Here is an 18,452-nt window from a genome sequence, read left to right on the forward strand (position 1 = left end):
TTCTAAGCACTGAACTTAGTAAAGGCATTGTCCTGTCAAAAAAAAATTCTTTGAGCTGCAGATGATTTATTGATCAGGTCCTTTCTTATCTAAGTTAAAACTATCAAAGGTTAATTTAATTTCATTTGTTTCAAGATATGGACCCTGAACACATTTACACTTCAAAAATGACAAATTTTATCAGCATTTTTCATACTATCCTGAGTTTATAACCTTTCAGAGAGAGACTGACTGATGTTAAGATACAGAGAAAACTTGCTAGAAATTTTCTTGACCATCTTTGTTGCAATGTATCTTTAAAATTAGCAAAGGTTAGGACATGTCATTAAATGGACCCACTGTGTTCTCCTTACTAACTTACAAATTTTAGACAAACACAAGGTAGTTTTATTTGTTGAATTGCCTATTTTTTACCCTGAAATCCATTGGTGTATAATGATCGAGAAGAGAAATAATGTTGAAAAAACACTTGTATAAAAAACTGTAAAGATATCTGCTTTTGTGACTGCCACAATAACATTTTTTTAATCTTGGCTTTAATTCTACATTCTTCTGTCCCTCGATTAAAAGAAAAAAAAAAAAGGAAAAGACACTCTTACCTCTTTATGTCTGTGTCAATAAATTGATATATTTGTACAACAAAAGAAAAAGTCTGGTGGATTAAATATTATATGCCTGTGAACCATTAAACTTAGTATATAAGTATGATCTTTCCAAGAATTTAAAACATGCTTTTTATACCTTGTATGACTTAAACCAAGATTTCACATTATTCTTTTGTGAATTTCAAGATTTAATCCAAAAAAATTACCATTTGTCATTTGATGTCAATTCTCTAAACCTCTGTAAATACTTATTTCCTCTGCTAAGCTGAATCAATACAGCTACAGGCAAATAGTTGACTTTTTCATGACTTGCTAATTGCCCGTGCTTCTTTCTGTGCACAGGCCAATTGCATTAAGTTACGAGAACATCACTAAGGCAACATCAGCAGAATGACCTTTCCAAGACTGATTTCTTCTCAATTTTCAATTCCTGCTTGCTAGATGCTGGCAGACATTTCTCCACAATTTACATCAACCTCACTGATTTTCAACTAATTGCAGACTGAGCTGAGAGTTTGAACAGCATTGCCACAATTTTCCTCTTCAAAAGATCTGCACAGGTTATGGAGCCTGCTCAGTCAAGTATTTATAATTTTTAGGCTAACTGTTGTATTCTGGGAATACAACATAGCATTCAAATATTGAACATATTATAAACACAATATAAGAATTAAACAATCAACATAAAATATATATATGCAAGGACCGTGTCTTAAATATCATCATACTGGCACAAGTTCATGTTTACTTAGTGTTAAAAGTAACACAAATACCAGCTATGGATACTAATGTAAAAGAGATGAGTTTCAGGTACCACAAATCCTCATGAAAAAAAGGCGTGGGTTTAAAATACTGTCCTTCTATTTCACTTTTCCCTCTCCCACTGACTTTAACAAGGGGCCCACAAAAATAACAGGGTATGAAAGCTTAATCCAGTAACACAGCGACGAGCACGCAGAGCATTAACTGCCTGAGTAGTTCCTTTGGCATAAAGTAACAATGCAGATGCTTCAATAAGCATAAGTTTTGAATCATTGAAACAAGCCTAATGCTTACACTGAGTTTCAGAGATACTTTTGTCTGGAGAAAACACTGAATTCAGTATATCCCCTTTCTGACAACCCCAGTTTAACCTGAACAAGAATATAGACTAATTTCAGTGAAAATAAACTAATTACAGATACGCACATGGAAAAGCATATCCTGTATTAAAAGTGTAACTAGAAAATCCTTCTAAGGACAGACTCACATAATTTAAATCCCAAGGCAATTTCCAACCACTTATGACAATGGTCAAACTGTTTTTATTGCCAGAAAAAATTAAAAAAAGTTAATTCAGTTTGATACACAAATAAATAGTGGCAGAAAAACAATGGTCTGACAAAAATAGGTTTGATGAATTTGACTTTTTTTGACATATAAAACCATATAAGTTTTACTCCTGTGTCTCTCACCAAAATAGGGTGGGGTTCTGTTTTTCCACACTGCTTAACTTATAATTATAATTCCTAATTTGAATCACTTCTCTATCAGCTTCCCTGTCTGCCTCGATAGTTTTTGACATACTGCAGCTGTACTTCTTTCTGAAGTACTGTGTGATCTGTTTCCTGCTTTACTTCTCTTTTACTTGGAAATAAAGTGCAAACATAAAACCGTGGGTTTGAATTTGCTGAAAGCAGTTTCTTTAGACCGTAAGGTGTGGGATTACCATGTGCCCGAAGTAGAGCCTCTGCAGTGAAGAGCGGGGCTTGAAGCATGTCAGCAGATTCCACGATCAGCATATCCTTAAGCTTTCGCAGGTCTTGAAGTCTTAGCCCCTCATATGGCTTGAAGAAGAAGAAGAAGAAAGGTAATTTATGTCTAATATCTTCAAGTTAGTCTCTAATACAATATTAAATAATAAAAAGAGCATTTGAAGCACTTGTACTGATCACCATCTCAAGTGTGAGGCAGTAGGGGACAAAATTTATCCACTGTGCACACCAATGACTACTTAAAGCTATATGGAAACACTGTCATTTTGTAATATTTATAGTATGACTTTTGTAAACTTCAAAATCTAAAAGCAGTTCTTCTGGATACAATGGAGAACTCTGAAGTTCTCTTCATCTTCTGAAGCCATCTTCAAATGATAAGCTAGCTTAACACTGACTCTCTCTCTCTCCCCAAAAAAAGCTAGATTTTCACAGAATCTAGATGAACTTTGATTCAGTGATTAGGCCTCAGGTCTTGTGGAATAGGTGTGAGAATGCATGACTAGATTTGAACTAAGGATTTAGAGAAGAGCCAGACAAAGGACAGGTTATTATACATTGCATACAGATTCTCTGACACTACACATTAACTGAGACCCGTAACTCTGAACTGCTCTGGAGGACATTGAGACATTAGACAGTGAGAAGTTTGTGAGCAGAACCCAACAGAATCTGGATCTTCTGAGGCAATATCCATCCTTTCAGAAGTGAAGTCAGTCCTGAATAGGACAGATGAGACATGCAATTAGATGCTTGTAGAAACTCCATGAGGGTTGAGGCTGGAAAGGACCTTCAAATGTCACTTGTTCCAACCTTCCTCCTCATTCAGGGTCACTTAGAGCCAGCTGGCCAGGACCATGTCCAGATGGCTTTTGGATGTCTCCAAGGCTGGGGATATATTATACATGGAGATATCAAAACTCTTTTGGAGAAACAATGGCCAACTCAGCCCTACAGAGGGCAGATCATCCAGCTGCCTTCCTAGTCTGGAGATCCTTCCCCTTTTTACAGCATTAAAAAAAAAAAAACCAAACAAACAAACAAATCAGAAAGACAAAAAGAAGTAATTTTAGGATTCTGAATTAGCTCCAACCAAGAGAGCACACATATGTTTGCAGACTCCTTCTCAAAACTAAGAAAGGAAGACTATGACAGCAAATAATGTATTTGTTAGTTGTTGCACAGGGAAAATGCCCAATAGGTAGGAAGAGAAAAAAAAAAAGTGTGTGGGGGGTGGGTCTGTAAAGAAAATGGATACAGAAAGAATATGAATGGTATAGTGGTAGAAATACAGTATGTATGGAATAGTGGTAAAAAACACTATTCTTACCTGCACTGGTTTTATTTATTTATTTAAAAGGTAGCTAACAAAATACTTAAATCATTTGACATGAAGTGTTACATGCTAAGAACTAATGAGGAACCTGGCCACCAAATGGCAATTGTCTCCAGCAATTTGGAGAGGGAATGACACAGGTAACGACAGTTAGGACTATGAACCATTATTTATGATCTGTATTTTGGTTTTATGTAGACCAAGCCCAGGACTCTCCAGTGCTAGATTATAAGGACATAAATGCATGCATACATACACAGCCAGAAAGCAAAAGACTGGTTCTGTCCTTGAAAAGTTACAGTCTAAGTAAAAGTCTGCTGTTCCCTTTAAGGATAAAAAAAAGAAGGCAGAAGTGATGGGGAGAATGGATACCCGGGGCTTCTAAATGATTTTGTTCTTTTGAGACGCACCTACTCTGGCTTCCTGTACTCCAGACATCATAATTAACTCCACAATACATCTGAAATCATAACTGACTCACACAAGGACATCTCCTGTTAGCTAATCAGTGAAATAAACAGGTGCTTCTCCAAACTAGAAACTTTGTCATCAAGCAAGAGTAATGTTCCACAGATCAGCACTGGGTCTCTGTTCTTTTTGAGAGAGCAAGCAGAGCAGAAGAGAAATTATGTGTATGTGCCCTGACCTGCACCATGATTGCTCAAGTTCAGGCAGTTTCTGTATGTCCTTCTTGTGCTGATCATGCATGACTCAGTAAAGGACAATCTGAACGTTAATGGCTTGCACTGAAATAAATCTGGGCCGCTTGGATTAATAGCATGCTGGAATTTGACTGACCTTCTTAACTTATTACAAGAGAGATAATTTTTAAAAAACATTTCAGAGAGACATGGATAGAAACAACCGTGTGCCAGAATGATTATAATTGTGCTGTATGTACAGCAAAAAAATAGAAACAAAATGATCGTGACTGAATCTGAACTCCATTTTTGAATTGCAATTGCAAAGCAATCAGCTGTGTCAGCACAACAGTACTCAATTCTTGAAGATCATACACATCATAAGAAAAAATATCTTTTCTGTTAATCTTGCAACATATAAGCATATTTTAGGATCTGGTATTTTATCCTAAAATACAGATATGTTCAGAATTATCTTTAACTGATTGGTTCTATGTCAACCACTGGCAAGTATCTCCCCTTGAGTAACAGACTAGTGTATTATCTCAGCTGGAGCATGCCACACAACCCAGCAGGGAGTTTTGGATCTTCAGTTTTTAAGAACCTTCATTTTATCTTTTTAAGTAATGAGGAAAATATTCCCTAAGAAGGTGTTTGAAACATCAGACATTTGTTTCATAAAAAACATATGAGCCCACAGAAGAAGCTGAAAAAAAAAAAAAATTTAGACTGGCACTATTTAAGGAGATTAATCTGGAAATTCCAGAGTGAAGACTCTATACAATGGGAAACTTAAAACTTAATATGTACAAGACAGTCTTGTAGAGATTTGTGAAGACAGTCTTTAGTTATGAGGATGTACATCCAGTATGTAATATCACAGAGGTTTGTTTTTAACTACTTTGAACACTGATGACTTATCTCTGCAATGCCATGTGCTGTAAAGGATTTTGATTACAGTTTACGATGCTTGAAGACCTCCCTTAATGGTCATTTATGGAGGAACTCTCTACTGATATTTGCTGTGAAAAAGACATTGTTAATATTAGCATCATTTAACTCTATAATGATTTCAAAATGTACTGTTAGAGTTACTACTTTAATGCATTGCTGAGCTTCTCACTACGGATTCCAACACTTCTTGAGACTACATATATCTTAACTAAATGTAGTCCCTTCTCTCCTTTCTCTTCATAAACCATTATCTGTAGAGATAAAATAAATTTGAATAATTTAAGATAACTCTTCACTTAAAGTGTTTATATTACTTATATATTTATATGGCATCAACTCAGGAATTGGAAAAAAATAATTCCAATTATTATACACTCAGTAAATCTGTGATACACTCACTAGTAGTGTATTTCTTCAGTATTCAGTGGCATATATGTAAAAGGAATGAAGAAATTGTATATTTTGCTATTGCATAAGGTATTTTACTGTGTCTGACTGAGAGCCACAACTGTTCTGGGTTGATCTGCTCTGAGACACTGTTCATTCCCAGGGGTTTCTTATGTAAATTTAAAATATTACATGATTTGATTGAAAGGAAGGACCCATTCAGTCTCAGGACTCCCAGGGATACAACACCAAGACAAATATGCTCTCATGCTACAACGAATAGCAATGTAAAAGACTGTGCAAAAGAACAACCAAAATCTATAAAAGCAGCTTAAGAACAATCATTTACTGTCATATTATTTAGTGTATCTTCAATTAGATTTAAAAGATAGATTTAGATATTATATAACAAAGATTTTTTTTTGAGATTATTCAACAAAGTAAGAGCAAAGAATCAAGAAAGAAGGGATTGTGCTCTCATGGCAGGCTTGGAAGGGGAGGTATTGGGTACTATCATTCCAGATCCTTCTGTGCAGATCTTAAACACTGTAGTTAAACCCATTTGGCTGTTTTGCCTGAGAAGAAATCCTTTTCAAAGGTTTTCAAAGGTTTTCAAATGTTTTACCTTTTCCTGTAACCTTCACTCAAAAGATGCAGTTCCTTTGAAAATGCATTTCTTAGTGTTCAAAGTTTTTAAATTATTCATGAATGAATAGTTTCTGTTTTGGAAGGATGTTGAATGGCAACAATTACAAGCGGAATACTATGCTAAACAAAGATTTTGCACACTCCACCCCTCAGTGTTTAATAATATATAAAAATGAAACTGAGAGGAAAAAAAAGTACAGGATCATCCTTGAGAGGCAATTTTGGTGAAGCCCCTGTACTTTCAGGGCTTTTGACAGAGGCATCACCACGGTCAGTGGTAAGTGCAGCTGTCACTGCCCGTCCCAGACATTTGTACACCGGCCTGGAGGATGAGGACATGCAGTCATTTGGATTGCAGCTCAGTGCAACTCTTTCTAAGGCTGTTTCTTCAACTGGTTATGGCCACTCTAGAGCTAAAATGGAAAGATTAATGTCCCCTGGCTACATGCTCTTGGCATCTCCCCTGTGCCAGCACTTGTTGTCTTAGAGATAAACAAAATGTTAGAGAAATTATCCCACTGGAAAGTTATAAAGAAAGGGGGGAAAACCCAGCAGGGAGCACATGAAGACAGAACTGCACTATGTAAATTCCCAAGGTCATCAACTGGTGTACCAAATTCCAGGCTGACATTTTTTGGCTTGTGAACATTTGGAACACGTGGGAAAGCTGCCCTGGTATGTGAGATGGACAACTGTACAGTCCCTTGTAACTATCAAGTCTTTAAGCTGCTTTTGCCCAGCATCTACCTTAAACAGGCATGAGACAACATCTCTTGCAGAAAAGCCTATTCAAGTGGCTCTTGATTTGTCCCACCCCTATCTGTACCTTCCTCACCTTCTTACCTGTGCTGGTGTATATGCCAGCAAACCCCTGGTATAAATATGATTATAGCAATTATTCAAGTTAAATAATACTGTGACATGATTCCACTCTTTAAAACCTTTTCTTCTTTTAAGCCAAAACATTGCTATGATCCAGCTGAAAACATGACCTCCCAAATAGTTCTATTTGCAAAACCAAAGGAGTGGTAAACTGCAATTGTGGCAAGAAATGGCCACTTGAAAAAATTCAAGTTTTTTCAAGCATTTCTGCCAAGAGAGAAAATATAATTTCAAACCATCTTCTTACAGTTTGGATGCTTCTACATGGAAATATTCAGAGAAATTAAAATGAGTTAATTACATTTGCTATTTCAATGTAATAAGTATATTAATCTCTAAATGTCTCACCTAGGAAAAAACTATCTAATTAAGGCTGTTCATATTTGAATTTATCCAAGAAAAATGGTCAAAAAATTAAATGGACCCTACAAGGACCTTGTTACTCCCAAATAAAACTGACCACAAGTGGCATTTTTCAGGGGAACAGTTAATGTGATCTAAGCCTACTCATGTATTTTCTTTTAAACATCATTAGGTCCTAAGTGGGCCAAGTTAGTCAAAAGCCAAGCCATGCTATTTCTGAAGGGAGTAAGGGAGTAACCATAGAGAAATCTATCATCTTTTAATTTAAACAGAATTAATTTTTAATATTTACTGAATAATATAATTTATCTACATATTCTTATTTAGAATTTTAGTTAACTAAAAACTGATAATGAATGGGAAGGGAGCCTGTGCTCAGAATCCTTTTGGTAAAATTACCTTAATGGAATCAGAGTCATCTGTAAGGCATAACCGAATTCAAGCCAATTTTTTGTCAGTGAACTGTCTCTCTCTTTCAAAAATGTACACTATTGGTGTACAGCATTTGAAGTAACACCACTTGTTACTACCTGTTTTTCATATAAACTCTGGTATGCAGTAGCTTGAGGCATCATATTATAAAACAAGAAAGTAAATGCTCTATACTGAAGGTCTGGACTAGTCAGTTTTGAGTGATTTTTGTAACATTCAACCCAATCTCAGTCCCGGAAGATCCACCTGAAAAGCTTCCCTACTCTATTCCACAGATTTTCTCCTTTTCAGAATTTCTTCTGTCCTAATTTTTGAGACAAAAAGGCATCCTAAGAAATGAAATCTAAAAAAATTAAAAAAATAAATGGTTTAGAGAAACTGTTTCTGAACTAACTGGCTTCACTGTATGTCCTCCAGCCCCACAGCCTACAAAACAGTCCACATAATTTAAGATATGAATAAAATTTCTGTTTACTTTTGACAATGTATTTGTTATGTTCTCAGAGCTTAACTTGAAAAATTGTAAAGAGCTAAAACTTATAAACTTTGTTTACAAATACAAAGTACAGTACCTACTGAAACACTTGCAGACTTGCGTCACAATGTAACTGCTACAAATATAAACGTGTAAAATACTTCAGATTTAAAGCATCATCTGACCTCTTTTTTGTCTAAAGCAGCATACTCAGCTTCGATGCTTTCAGCTTCAGGATCACGTGAAAATACCATTCGAGATTCCAGGTTAAGAGCCAGCTCTTTGTGGTGCTGTTTCTCTGCACAGTCACATGGGGTATCTTTATTTTCATTTTCTGCAAACAAATCTCCACCATGTTTTACTAGAAGCTGAAAAGTAAAATGGCAAAGTAAGCAGTTAAAAATTAGCAACTCTAATAACATCCTAAAGAAAAGGCATGTGAGCTAAGAAAAAAACCAAAAAATATTACCGAGTAAAACAGAACAATTATTACAATAATAATAATAATAATGGTCTTTAGAAACAAGGATTATCTATTGCTATTAAATAAATTACTGCTTGCTTTCATACATAATTATACCTATATCCACCATAATTCCACATGAACCACAAAATCTAAGTAACACACTACAAGGTAATGCTGCACAATATGCTAGTTAGGTTTTAAGTGCTAAAACGCTGCTTTACTGATCTGGTCGGTGCCCCATAGAAAATGAGGGGTCTGAGGCCCTCAGGCATGTGTCAAGATGAAGCTAAAACCACCTTGAAGTATTCTTTCTACATGGGTACAACTCCACCATTTGTACACTTGTGCTGACAGAAAACAGGACATTCCTTGGGTAGGAGAGATGAGAGAATACCGATTCACAGGGAGCACAAAACACTACTGGCAGCTCTACTTTGCTTTTGAGGACGTGAAAAAAGTGAAATGAAATAATGCTTATCCGAGCAATTCTAATACGGTCCAGTATTCTGTCATTTCACTCTTGCCAGTAACCCTCCCAAAATTCAGTCTCTAACTATGTTGGGGGTTAAGTTTTCCTGTGGAATTTTTTCCCCCCATAAGTTGTTGGAGACTAAATATTGATAGCTAAAGGATGCTTGACCCGGACAAAAGGGAGTTGATCACTTAGTTTAGGGGGAGGAAAAGGCTCCCGGGAGCTGAGGGTGGGGGGTTGTTTTTCGGCTCTCTGTTTTCCGGGGAGGACGGTCGAGCGACCGGTGGCTGCGTGGAGTCCACGGTTAACGGAGGGGTTCGGTCCTGGGAATTCTATCATCTGTTGGAGCGCCCAGGAATTCAGAGTTTCTTCGCTGCCCTGCTGGATTTTGGGTCAGCCCGGGTCCAGCCGCTGCAGCTTCTCCAGCACTGCTCACTTCGCCTGCCGGGACACCCCCTGCCTGCTGGGGACACCCCGCCGTTTCCAGCCATCAGCGCCGAGTTTGCACCGTTTGCCCCTCGGGGTTCTTAGTTCTGTTTTACTATTGTTATAATTGCTGTTGTTGTTTGTCTGTCCTGTTATATTTACTAGTAAAGGACTGTTATTCCTTTCCCCATAGTGCTGACTGAAAAGTTTTTTTAATCTTCCATATTATAATAACACGGAGGGAAGGATTGGAATTCCCCATTCCTAGGGAGGCCTGTCTCTCCTTAGCAGACACCTGTCTTTTTCAAACCAAGACAAACTATTAAACCCTTGTGCTGCTCTCCTTAACTCGCTGACTTGGTCTCCTGATATAAACTGACCTGCTATAAGCAAGGACAGCATATGCCACAGATTTTAAAGGCCCAGGTGAAAAGTTCTGCTGATTTATTTTGACATCTTTACATCATTACTAAAATGATTCATCTCGTTTCTAAATGAAGTCTATAAACATCATCTTGCCTTCAGATCATCTCTGTAACAACACTATCTGGGGTATTTCAAAACCAAGGTTCTAATTTTTACACTTCCAAAACCCCCCAAATTTTGGTAAAATTATCTGTTCTTCACATAAGCCTTTTAGATCGTGATCAGACACACCTTAATTTTTTCTTCAGTAGAAGAGAAAATTTCCTACATCTGTCACTGCAGAATACAGAATGTCTTTTACAAATCTGGATTCATTCTTGTAGATTGGGAAACCTTTCCCACACTCTCCAAAATAAAATACCAAAAATACCACAAAGCAGTGCAACAACAAGATTTAGTTGAGAAGATCTTAGTGTCATTGAGTGTTTGATCTTCTTAGCAGAATATCAGGCAGAAATACAGATGACACTGGGACAATTACCAAGATACACAGTCAACAGTTAACCTTTGTTCTATCTAAATTTAACATTCCCAAAACTTTGTTAACCTGAGTATCATCTTCTGTCTGTTCATTTTAACTTCTAAGAGAAATTTAACTGAGGCAACCAAGACACCTTCTGAGGAAAAAGAATAATAAATATATTTGAAAGAACATTCTATAGACTTAGGCAGCTTGAAATCTAATCTGCAAGATGAGGAATATGCAAAGCAACAAGTTTTTAATAACAATGCCATATTTCTCTAGAAGCACTGTTAAAAAGTCTTGCGTTGCTTGATTAATTGAGATTAATAATCTAAACAATCATATTAGCAATTTAAACAACTGCAAAAATACCATTTAATATGCCAAATATACTGCGATAGCGTGGAATGTATCTGCATAAAATCCAATCTGTTCAGCATGAAAGTCATTATTGTCTATTCAGTAGTTTGAGGTAAGCACATCATTTTACCCAAACTATCTTTAGCAATGGGTTTCACACAGCTGCTCTGCTCAAGAGGAAAAATCTAACACGTGTGAATGGAGCAGTATCAAGACTGCACATTTGACTGTCAACTCTGAACAAGTCGACCAGTAGGTATTTCACCCAAAAGGACCTATATTTGGGGTTTCCTTTTCTTATTTGGGTGTGGTGGGGATAGGCAACGATACAGAACTGGGGTTTTCCTGAAAAGTGATGGCAAGTGAGAGTGACAATAAAAAGGAATGCTGCTCTGAAGTGAGAGTACCATTGCAAAAAATGGGCAAAAGGCATTCTGGGGTTATAAGAGGCATTCAGTTTTCTGAAGAGAGGGTGGACAACTTGAGGATTAGGATCAGGAGGCTTTTTGTTTGGTTGGGTTGTGGGGGTTTTTTTTGTTTTGTGTGTGGGTGTTTTTTTGTTGTTGTTGGGTTTTTTTTGTTGTTGTTGTTGTTTTTTTTTTTTTTTTTTTTTGGTTAATAATTCTAATCCTCCAATACTTCTAGGAACAAAGAGATAATTGTTAAATTCCTTCACCAATCTCTCCATTTCAGGCTTGGTGAAGGCATGTAGCGTTCCTGTTCATAAACCTGTTCCTGTTGAAGGAGTTAGAAGGACTATAGACCACAGACTGGAGGATTTAGGATATCTCAGATCCAAGGTCCTCTATCCTGTGGTAGGGCACATAAAGAAGTTTGAACTTCGGGGTGTACACTGTTTCTAATGCAGAAACCATGACTAGTTAGGACTACATAACTCTGGCAAATAGCAATCCATGTGGATCCGGCTGTACATTCTTCTTCAACGGCAAACTGAAAGCAAATTAGAGTCAGAAATGGTTTACTCAATTACAATACGTATTGTTAAGATAACATAACCCAGTTTATATAACTAAATGGGGAACTAGCAGTCTAGTAACTGGATTTATCTAATGAATCACATTACACATACTAAGAAATAGAATGATAATTTGTAAAGAAGCACAAACCACGAACTTTTATGATTAGTTTAAAACAAATGGGCTTTAGTCTGCAGTTAAAAGCTGCAGCCCAGCTCCAGAACTACAATTCACTCTTCAGCAGCTGTGATTCTTTCAGACATTACAGTCTGCCTGGATCGTACTGCATGAGCCCATTTGCTTCACCTTCTTGAAACTTTTTAAACTGTTATGTCTATCTCTAACACCACTGTAGAGCCCCAAGTAGGGACATGAAGGCAGCAACAGGCAGAAGACTCCTTGCTCAAATCCCTTGTAAATCTGAAGCCTAAGTTTTTAAATACTAGATACTGAAATATGTTGGAAACTTGTTACTAAAGTTATCTTCTGTTTACCATTTCTCTACCAGAAACAATCTTTCTTATGTCAAATCATTTATGTTTTTCACCAACTTTTTTCAGAGGTCATTCAATGCTAATTGCTATCTCTCATTTTCTAATATGACATGCACATTTGTCCTCTATTGTATAATAATGTAAATAAAAATATCTTTAAAAGCATATGTCTCATCTTGAGGAAGGATAGATAGAACACCTGCGAGTGAAATGCCTATAGGCAGAATTTATCAGGAAGTTGGATCAAATATGTGGCACTAAAATGAGAAGACAAGAGCAACTTATACAGTCCTTTGCAATTAGTTTATCAAATCTTAAAGAATAAAAACTTGACAAACAAAATAAAAGCAGTAGTAACACAGACCTAGGAGACAGTCTGGTATTTGTTTACAAGTATCACATCAAAAGAGGCTCTAAATCAATCTTATAACCATGAATTATTTTGGATGAAAGAAAGAGCCAGCAACACCTCTATGTCATTCAGTCACCATGCAGAGAGTTAGCTGGGTGTAGAGAGTTAGCTGGGTCTGAGTATACTTAAAGAAGCAAAGGCTGCATGGTGACTTGCCTCCCTAGTGAAAATCAGTAAGTATGTAAATAATTTCTAAGCACATGTTGAAGACAAACTGCTGGTGTGGAGCTTGAGGAGCTGTAACAACACGGGGCAGAGGAAAGAGAAGGTATAGGGGCAAGATTCAGGCTGTGTTACTGGAGGTTAAGTATGGGCATCTAAGAGCAGCATCCTCTTAACTCCTCTGAGTACTGAGCAGGGAACAAGAGAGGCAGGAGCTTAAATAATAGCATAGAAAATGGCATCAGGAAGATGAGTTTTCATTCATTAGATGCTCAAAAAACTAAGGATTATCTGTATACTAACAGAATGAAAGAAGGGTTGGATATTGGAAATATAAAGCCTATCTGAACTTCTGTAGAAAGAACTAATGAAATAAGAATATTCAGTTCAAGGGGGTGCATAGCTGAGGCTGGAGAACTGAAATTACAAACTTTAAATGAGAATTCTTGTCGGAATACAACCAGCAAACATAATGTGTAATCCTAGAGAAGGTGATGATATATACCCTTTTTTTTTTAATAAACCCCAAACAAACAAACTCTATCAAGAAATACCAGTGGAATACAATTCTGTAATGAAACAAACAAAAAAGCTTTGGTGAATGACCTGACTAAAACTGTAACAATAAAGGTAATATGACTACTAAGAATAAAAGTGCTGCAAGGAAGAAAACACAAAAATAAAGGGAACTTTTGTCACTGCATCTCCCAAGTATATTTAGAAAATATGTAAGCTAATAAATGACTCTTAAATTAAAATTTCAGACTACACAGGTGACTGGATAAGAGACAAAACAGTCAGCAAGCACATGAGAGGAGAAGCAACTCCTGACTTTGTCCAGAGTAGTCTGCAAGACCTAATTCAAAATATTATTATCAAAGAACCACTCATTAACAATTCCCAAGGATTCATTAAACTTGCAGAAGCAGTAAAAAGACAAGAAATCCACTGTCTACTTTCAAACCGTGGTACTAAGTGTGGGAAAAAAATCCAGAAACATCAGAAAAACCTGTGAAGAGAGACAAACAGGACAAAATCACATGGAAAATAAGAAGCTGAAGTTGTGTCCAGATGAAAAACATGTAAAGAACAAAGTCTGGGAAAGGTAAATGCAAAATCACAATATAGAAGACTGACAGTTTTTTGAGCTGTATACCATGTGCATAAAAATTCAGAATAAATAATTTTAAAACATCACACAGTAAATCTTTCAATGTTTTTGTAAAGTTGGTTGCTGGACAAAGTGTAAAAGCAATCTCATACAACATATAGGAGAAAAGTGGCATGAACTGTTGGATTCTCTGTGGATGTACCACACATACTTTACAAAGGACACAAAAGTCTTTCAAATTGAAGTCTCAGCACAAGAGGTTCTAGAAAACTCAATAAACCAAAGACTAATATAAATACCCAGCATCAGATGGTACTTATATATTCATGAGTCCTAATGAAACTCGAATATGAAACTTCCGAACTATTTATTATAATATGCAGTTTACTGCATCTGTCACATTACAAAATTAGAAGATAGTAAAAGTAACACCAATACTAAAAACAGCTCCAGAGAATGTCAAGAAAGATCATCAGGTTTTTACTGCAGAGAGAAGTCACCAGTGAAGTCTCAGAGGTTCTGGGACCTGACTGTTTAAGATACGAAGTTGTTATCTAGAAGAGAAGGTGAAAAAGAGGTGATAAACTTTGTGGATGATACTAAGTTACTCCGAATAGTTGGAATAAACATGAAATTATGAACAGAAGAAAAAGAAAGTAAATTTCACATATAAATGCTCAACTGTGAAGTAATTGTTGCCATTGGAAATACAAATCTTGATGTTAAAAGAGATAGACTTATGAAGATGCTAACTGGTTGTGAAAACATTAGATGTCTGCTTGTGTTCTTTATGTTAAATTACCAGCACAAATAAATACTAGTTCTCATTACTTGATATAGTTCAAAAACAAATCTGAGGCAAGAGCTTCAAAAGTCCTTCCCAATTACTCATTACTATCCACTACTTTCACAAACATTAAAAAAGCTAGACACTGTAAATTAAAGACATCAAATCTGTTCTTGAAACATGGACCGCATTTCCAGTCTCAGCTGCACAGCAAAATAAAAAGAGCCTCAATTTTCTCCCAGGTTGTTTTTTCACTTCTCTTTACACATATAGGATGCTCATGCCTACCTTTAAAGCTTTTTCTCTACTGTTACATTCTTGAAATTAATTCCCATTTTTATATGCCTACATGAGTCTTCTTCATATTAAGGAGTTATTTTCATGAAGTTAATATATATGTAATCCATTTCTTTCATTTTTCTCTACAGTGTTTGCTTTGAGCTGTTTATCTCTGCAATTTTTCCAATTAATGAAAAATCGAATTAAAAAGTTAATTCGATGTAACATCAGATGGCCTCCCCCACAAAAAAAAGCTTTGTGAAACATTGTGCATGTCAGTTACTCATAATATATATAAATTTATAATTGCATATGAACTTTTACCTCAACACAGGTTTTCATCCCTGAGGCAGCAGCATAGTGCAAAGGCGTATTTTTTTTGTTATCGACAGCATCAATGGCTGCTCGTTCATATTGTCCTTCATCCAGCTTTGCTCCCTTCCACTTCAGGATCATTTGCAGACAATCAGCTCTTCTGCAGTCGTCTTCTGAGGGTCGTGTCAGGCGGGGATGAAGAGCTCCCTCCGAGATCATGATCTGAGGTCCCATACACAGTAAGTGCATCGATGTCTCATTGTGCACATTCCTTTTATTTGGGTTACCATCTCGAACAAAAAGGAAAGTTCTGCAACAGGGGAAAAAATTAAAAGAAAACTAATTTGCACACAATTCCATTAGTTTCCTTGAAGTGGGAATGGTGGATTATGACAACTCTCCTTCTTGCAAAGTTTTTGACTACCCATGTTAGTGACAAATGTTCTTTAATGGAGAATTACTACTGGACAGCTCTCCTCCACTTCTCTTAGAAGTTGAGAGCCAAGATCTGGATGAATTATTGAAATATCACAAAGTACCATATATAATTACTTTGTATGAGAAAGTTTATTCTACAATTCTGTGTTGCATTGTGATAAATACTATTAAGGCACAAGATTGATGAAATAGGTGCTTTATTTCCTCTGCTCTGTCCTGAATAGTAGTGCATTTGGTAGTTTGCAAATAGATAATGACAGAGCAATTTGTTAAAAATTCATTCTTGTTTGCCATATCTTTAGTCAGATGTAGATGCAGCACTTACTACATCTTAAAATATTATAAATGCCATTCCTGCCAGGACTGCATGCATTGAGGAATGACTATTGACTTTTTCAATACAGAAGTGCAACATAATGCAAACTTTCCCCTATATAGGTGACAGAAGCTGGCAAGAATTTAAATATTCTTTTGAATGCTTTAGAGGCAATTCAAAGTCAACAATATTACCAGCAAAAAGAATCACCTTAAGAATGAAAGTGGAATAACAGGCTGATTCTTAGAATCACAGCTCTGAATCCTAACAACACCTGAGACAACACAGCTCCCTTGCTGCTTCTTGCCAGCAAGGATTATAGAAGTTACAATCCAGATCTGAAATGGAAGAATTAAGACAAATCATATAAGCCCCGTGCATCCGTACATGCTTTAGCCTTTTGAAGTATACTATAATATTGTTTTTCTTAAGGGAGAGGAAATGGTAGGCAATGGCAGAGAGGACAGATTGCCTCATTGAAGGACTGGGGTCAGAGAGACAGCAATGGTAAAAGAACTCTGTGTGAAGGGAGGAAGAACAGGTATTGTTCCCTCAGGTTCCCAGAGAGGTAATACCAGGCTAACTCTGAAGCATGGTACATGCATTCAAGAAGCCACTGCAAAACATGCCTGCACTGTTCCCATAAACCCCCTCTCAAGTCACTGTATGTCTCCTCTCCAGGCTGTTCCCTCACTCCAAACAGTTTGCAAATATGAAAAAAACCAGTTATTCTGGAATCCTATTAAGTTAGTGCAGGCAACCAGGTTCCACCCTCCCTGACCACACCCCTAAGACTAATGAAAAACAATTTCAATCATTTTTAGGCAGCTCAGCCACCTGAAAGCAGGTGCTGCCTACCTACAAAATCAAACAATATTGCTCTCGGTGAACAGCTGTGAGAAGAACTTGACAAACTTACCTAATTTGACAAAAAAAGAAGTTCTTTACCTCAGTTACTGCCTTATACTATAGTTACGAGTCTAAATGCCGTCTCCTCTTTCTGTCGTCCCTGAATACATACCACCTTTTTCTCTCTCAGAGTTCACTCATGCTTTGTTCAGGACAAAGAATAACCCTGAAACTATTTTATTAATAAAGGAAGAGGCTGTACAGGGTAGACAGGAATTTCCCTTTCAGATATTATTGAAAATAGTCTGGACAAGTATTTCAGTAGAAAAAAACAGGCACAGATGATCTGGTCCTGCAATGGAAGAATGTCTTGACAGCTGTTTGGTCAGCTGGATTTCTGTCCTTTCTTCCTCCTGAAAAATCTCTGAGTGAATTGAATTTAAAATAAAGCTTATTATTAAACCACCATTATTTTAAATATGTGGCAACAAAGTATTCAGAGGAAAACACAAAACAGTCTGCTCCATGTTGCCCTGTTTTGGCAGCAAAAAATGTTCCTTAAAGAAATTGCCCTTTCATTCCATGATGGCTGACATGATAGATGCATTTGTTAAGAAATATGAATATACCAAACTTGAGATTAAAGATCTTGTCAAAAAAAGTCACAGCATATTTTGTTTGCTTGAGGTTGTTTGTTTTCAGAGGGAAGGGAATTAGCTACACAGCCAAAATGCTTCAGAGCCAATTACACGAAATGATAAGACTAACTGGTATCAAATACTCTCCAAAGTGAGTCTGCTTGTTTGAATTAGCTTCACAGAGTATGACACTAGAGACAGAAAGAAAGCAGGGGAAGGAAGGTGGGAAAGTCAGAGACAAAAAGAGAAATGGGAAGGAGAGAGAGAAGATGGGGACAAGAAGATAAATTCCATAGAGGAATTTGGATATGATCAGCTTTTCAGCATAAGGGGAAGTCAAACCAAACCTGAAAAGCCCAGCCAGACCCATGACTTAAAGTTCAGATGACTAGCATCCAAAAATGGGCAAATTAATACATTTTACCTCCACAAATTCATCACTCGACAAGGCTCCATTTTTAACAGCGGTATTTGGTGCATAAGAGTTTCTCAGAGCAGTGCTGTAGATCCCTGCAATTTGGCTCATAGCTTCAGAGGTATAAGAAGCTAAATTTTGCCTGGAAATGTACTGATAGAGTGGAAAT

At 36.7% G+C, this 18,452-nt stretch overlaps 1 protein-coding gene across 4 annotated transcripts in view; it reads right to left on the minus strand.

The window, feature by feature from the left end:
• The window catches only part of ANKIB1 (ankyrin repeat and IBR domain containing 1), an 88,770-nt gene that overhangs the window by 27,473 nt on the left and 42,845 nt on the right, over positions 1-18,452 (minus strand). For all 4 annotated transcript variants that reach the window (XM_040056635.2, XM_040056645.2, XM_040056615.2 and 1 more), the window contains exons 3-5: positions 15,637-15,937; positions 8,663-8,845; positions 2,314-2,431 (exon numbers count right to left, since the gene is read on the minus strand). In XM_040056635.2, the coding sequence (XP_039912569.1) occupies positions 2,314-2,431; positions 8,663-8,845; positions 15,637-15,937 (602 nt within the window). The remainder of the gene's footprint in view (positions 1-2,313; positions 2,432-8,662; positions 8,846-15,636; positions 15,938-18,452) is intronic.

This window comes from Hirundo rustica, chromosome 1, assembly GCF_015227805.2.
Source record: "Hirundo rustica isolate bHirRus1 chromosome 1, bHirRus1.pri.v3, whole genome shotgun sequence".
Classification (NCBI taxonomy): domain Eukaryota; kingdom Metazoa; phylum Chordata; class Aves; order Passeriformes; family Hirundinidae; genus Hirundo; species Hirundo rustica.